The sequence below is a fragment of the Etheostoma spectabile genome, chromosome 6, assembly GCF_008692095.1.
Source record: "Etheostoma spectabile isolate EspeVRDwgs_2016 chromosome 6, UIUC_Espe_1.0, whole genome shotgun sequence".
Classification (NCBI taxonomy): domain Eukaryota; kingdom Metazoa; phylum Chordata; class Actinopteri; order Perciformes; family Percidae; genus Etheostoma; species Etheostoma spectabile.
Window position 1 is genome coordinate 2,668,344 of NC_045738.1, and position 3,536 is coordinate 2,671,879.

At 36.5% G+C, this 3,536-nt stretch overlaps 1 protein-coding gene across 2 annotated transcripts in view; it reads left to right on the forward strand.

Moving 5' to 3' along the window:
* dnah5 (dynein, axonemal, heavy chain 5) overlaps positions 1-3,536 on the forward strand; it is a 120,223-nt gene that overhangs the window by 52,603 nt on the left and 64,084 nt on the right. For both annotated transcript variants that reach the window (XM_032517722.1, XM_032517723.1), the window contains 5 exons: positions 1,079-1,201; positions 1,490-1,703; positions 1,973-2,196; positions 2,629-2,827; positions 2,933-3,105. In XM_032517722.1, coding sequence (XP_032373613.1) covers positions 1,079-1,201; positions 1,490-1,703; positions 1,973-2,196; positions 2,629-2,827; positions 2,933-3,105 — 933 coding nt within the window. The remainder of the gene's footprint in view (positions 1-1,078; positions 1,202-1,489; positions 1,704-1,972; positions 2,197-2,628; positions 2,828-2,932; positions 3,106-3,536) is intronic.

Sequence of the window (3,536 nt, forward strand, 5' to 3'; positions counted from 1 at the left end):
ACACTATGAACAATCCTCACTGAGATGACACACATTGTCACTCAGAACACACTGAGAGTGAAAACACTAGCATCACACACAAATACAGGAAATACTAACTCTTCATCTTTACAGTTTGAGTGACTTCACACTACTCTATAGTTTATTTAAAGAAAAGTTATAGATTTTATTAATCTCCCAATTTTTATGTAAGGTAAACAAGAAGAAATGAAAATCACCAGTTTGCTTGTGACTCCATTACTTTCTGAAAAAGTAAGAACGCAGTTTTACTAAAGATACAGTGTTCTCAGGCATCTTAACTGGACATATTGGTATCTTTGCTCTTTTACCTTTTTTTTACCTTAAATGGTACAGTGTATAATTGTTAGTATTTCTTATTTGGTGACTGTATCAAAAAAAGGCTTTCTGTGCTTTCTCTATATAAATACCACATACTGTATGTTCACTTCTGTACAGTAACAAGGACAAAACCAGACACCTGCCAAGGCTTTCAGCTAAAATTGCAATCAGCAGTGTTTGATAGGCACCAGACGGAAATCTATTCTGTTTTGAATGCATGGTTAACAGTTTGGAGAACAGTGAGTTAGCATTTGAACAAAGTGCTGTAGATCCACAGTGTACATTGTGGTTAAAGAGTGTGTAGAGTTTTGAAAACTGTGTCTTGCAATGAAAAATGAACTAGAGTTTGGTCCACATGAACTGCTGCAGTGCAGACTGTAGTTAGAGTTTTGCACATGTGGCTGCAGTTGTGCCTGCTGTGGTTTAGCAATCGAAAAAACGGTAATTACTTTAGGTTTAACAGCTGGCTGTCTCCTTCTCTGCAGTTTCAGCTAAAGATGGATGATTTACATCTGTGGTAGCTTGTAATAGATTGTCATGTCCTTGTGAAGTAACATTAATCTATGTCAAGTCTGATTAATAATGTGCAGGCGGATTGAGGACCACTGTCTTTTTCCTGTACATTGCATTGATCAAGCCGTTACTATGGATTATTTCTGAGTGGAACTTCAGATCTGTCTTGTTTTCTGTCACTATATGTGTTATCTTTTTTTAATTTACTCCCCTGTTTCTCTTATAGAGGACTGTAGAAAGCTATGTGGATAAGAGGATGGGGACCACTTATGGACCCCCTGCTGGGAAGAAAATGTCCATTTTTATCGATGATATCAACATGCCTGTCATCAACGAATGGGGAGACCAGGTCAGGAATCATTTTAACTTCAATTAATTGAAATATTAAGAAATAACCTTTCACTAGCTACCTCAATCAATAGTAATTTTCTAGTTATTTCCCTTGTTTTAAATCCAATGAAAGATCATTTCAAGTCAGATTTATTAGATCTAAGACAATTGAATTTCACACATTTCTGTGACCTATTTAAATGATACAATTAATGAACTGGTGATAACAGTGAAGAAGAATGCCAATGTAATCTAATAACAAATAGACCTTTTCTTGATTTAAGTTTTTTTTTTTTTCCCATCATAGGTGACCAATGAGATTGTCAGGCAGCTGATGGAGCAAAACGGGTTCTTCAATCTGGAAAAACCAGGAGAATTCACTAATATTGTGGACGTTCAGTTTCTAGCAGCTATGATCCATCCAGGAGGAGGCCGTAATGACATCCCACAGAGACTGAAAAGGCAGTTCTCCATCTTTAACTGCACCCTGCCCTCCAATGCTTCCATTGACAAGATATTTGGTCAGTAAAAAGACTGTGGTGGAATCATTATTGATGTTTGTATTGAATCAAAACATTTGCTTAAGGTTAAGGAATGTGTTACTAAACTTGATATTGATGATACTACAGTGCCAATTTACTTAAATACTACTAATACTAAAGTGAAAAAATTACAAAATGTCATGACCCATACAGTATGTACTGTCTCTTATACTGTACTTTTCATAAAAATCATATGCTCTGGACACTTTCCAACCTTAATCTACTAAATTGTCGACTCTGTTATATAGGTGTGATTGGTGAGGGCCACTTCTGTGCTCGTCGCGGTTTTGCCAATGAGGTTCGAAACACCGTGCCCCGTTTGGTGTCTCTGACCCGCCGTCTCTGGCAGTTGGTCAAGGTCAAGATGCTTCCAACGCCTGCCAAATTCCACTACATATTCAACTTGAGGGATCTGTCCAGGATCTGGCAAGGCATGCTCAATACCAACGCTGAGGTGGTCAACTCTGTCCAGGTAAGAAGATTTAAATGTGCACTTAATTAACAGGTTTTTATTTGATTGACCTTATTTCTAAAATGTCACATAATTAAGAAAGGCATTGGACTTCTACTGGTTGGAATAGATTCCTTGACCATGTACAGTATACAGGGATTTTTAGAAAATTGCATGTGTGTGACAAAGAATTCAGAGAGGGAAAGTATCGCTAAAGTATCTAAAATAATTAAATTAAAATTAATGTGACAATAATACTATTATACTATAAATAAGCCTAATTAAGTATCTCTCTGCACCATCAATCAAAATGCAAAAAGGTATTGTGTATACACTCCAAATATTCCGATCTTAGTTAATTTAACAACATTTAACAATGTTTTTATTAATTTTTCATTGCAATTATAACATTCAACGATAATGAGAGCAATGATGCAAAATCATATTTTTCAGGTGCTGATGGCATTGTGGCAGCACGAGTGCAGTCGTGTGATAGCTGACAGATTTACCATGCCTGAGGACGTGGAGTGGTTTGACCAGGCTTTGGCAAAACTGGTAGAAGAGGAGCTTGTTGAGGAGCACAAGAACATAGTTGATTATGGACGAGACAGATACTTTGTCGACTTTTTACGAGACGCACCTGAAGCTACAGGTACCGATCAACAACACTGCTGAAATGTTTCAGTGCTGTATCCTTTTGATTGAAGAATTTGCTTTGTACCACGATTATTTAACATAAAGTGTTCTTTCTTCACAGGGGAAGAGCCAGAAGATTCAGACTTTGATTTACCTAAGGTGTACGAGCCTATTGAATCACTTGAGAGTTTAAAGGACCGCCTGAACATGTTTCTGAGCCATTACAATGAGAGCATCAGGGGTACGGCCATGGACATGGTCTTCTTTCAGGATGCTATGATACATCTGGTCAAGGTATTCAAGACTTCAATCTTGTAGCCACACTATTGTGTTAACTGTAAAGACATTTAAATTAGTAAAAATAGATATCACAAGCTTTGTACGTTAAAGACTAGAACAAATTATTCTGGCAGGAGCGTGAATTTGTGTTTTAAATGAGGAAAATTAAAAATTAACACATTTCTTGTTGCTTTGGCACAAAATGCATACAGTTAACACACAATTTCAATGCTTGAACTTCTTTTACACACAACCTCAACCAAGACCAAAACAATGGATTTTACTGACAAATATTCTTTCACATTGTATGTCAGAACAGATAACATTATGTTCTAAACCTATCGTAGGCTGAAGTCAAAGTGAACAGCTGTTCATATTGTAAATTGAAAAACAAATATATACCCATTGCATTTTACATGTATTCCATTGTTACTGTAAATGAGAGA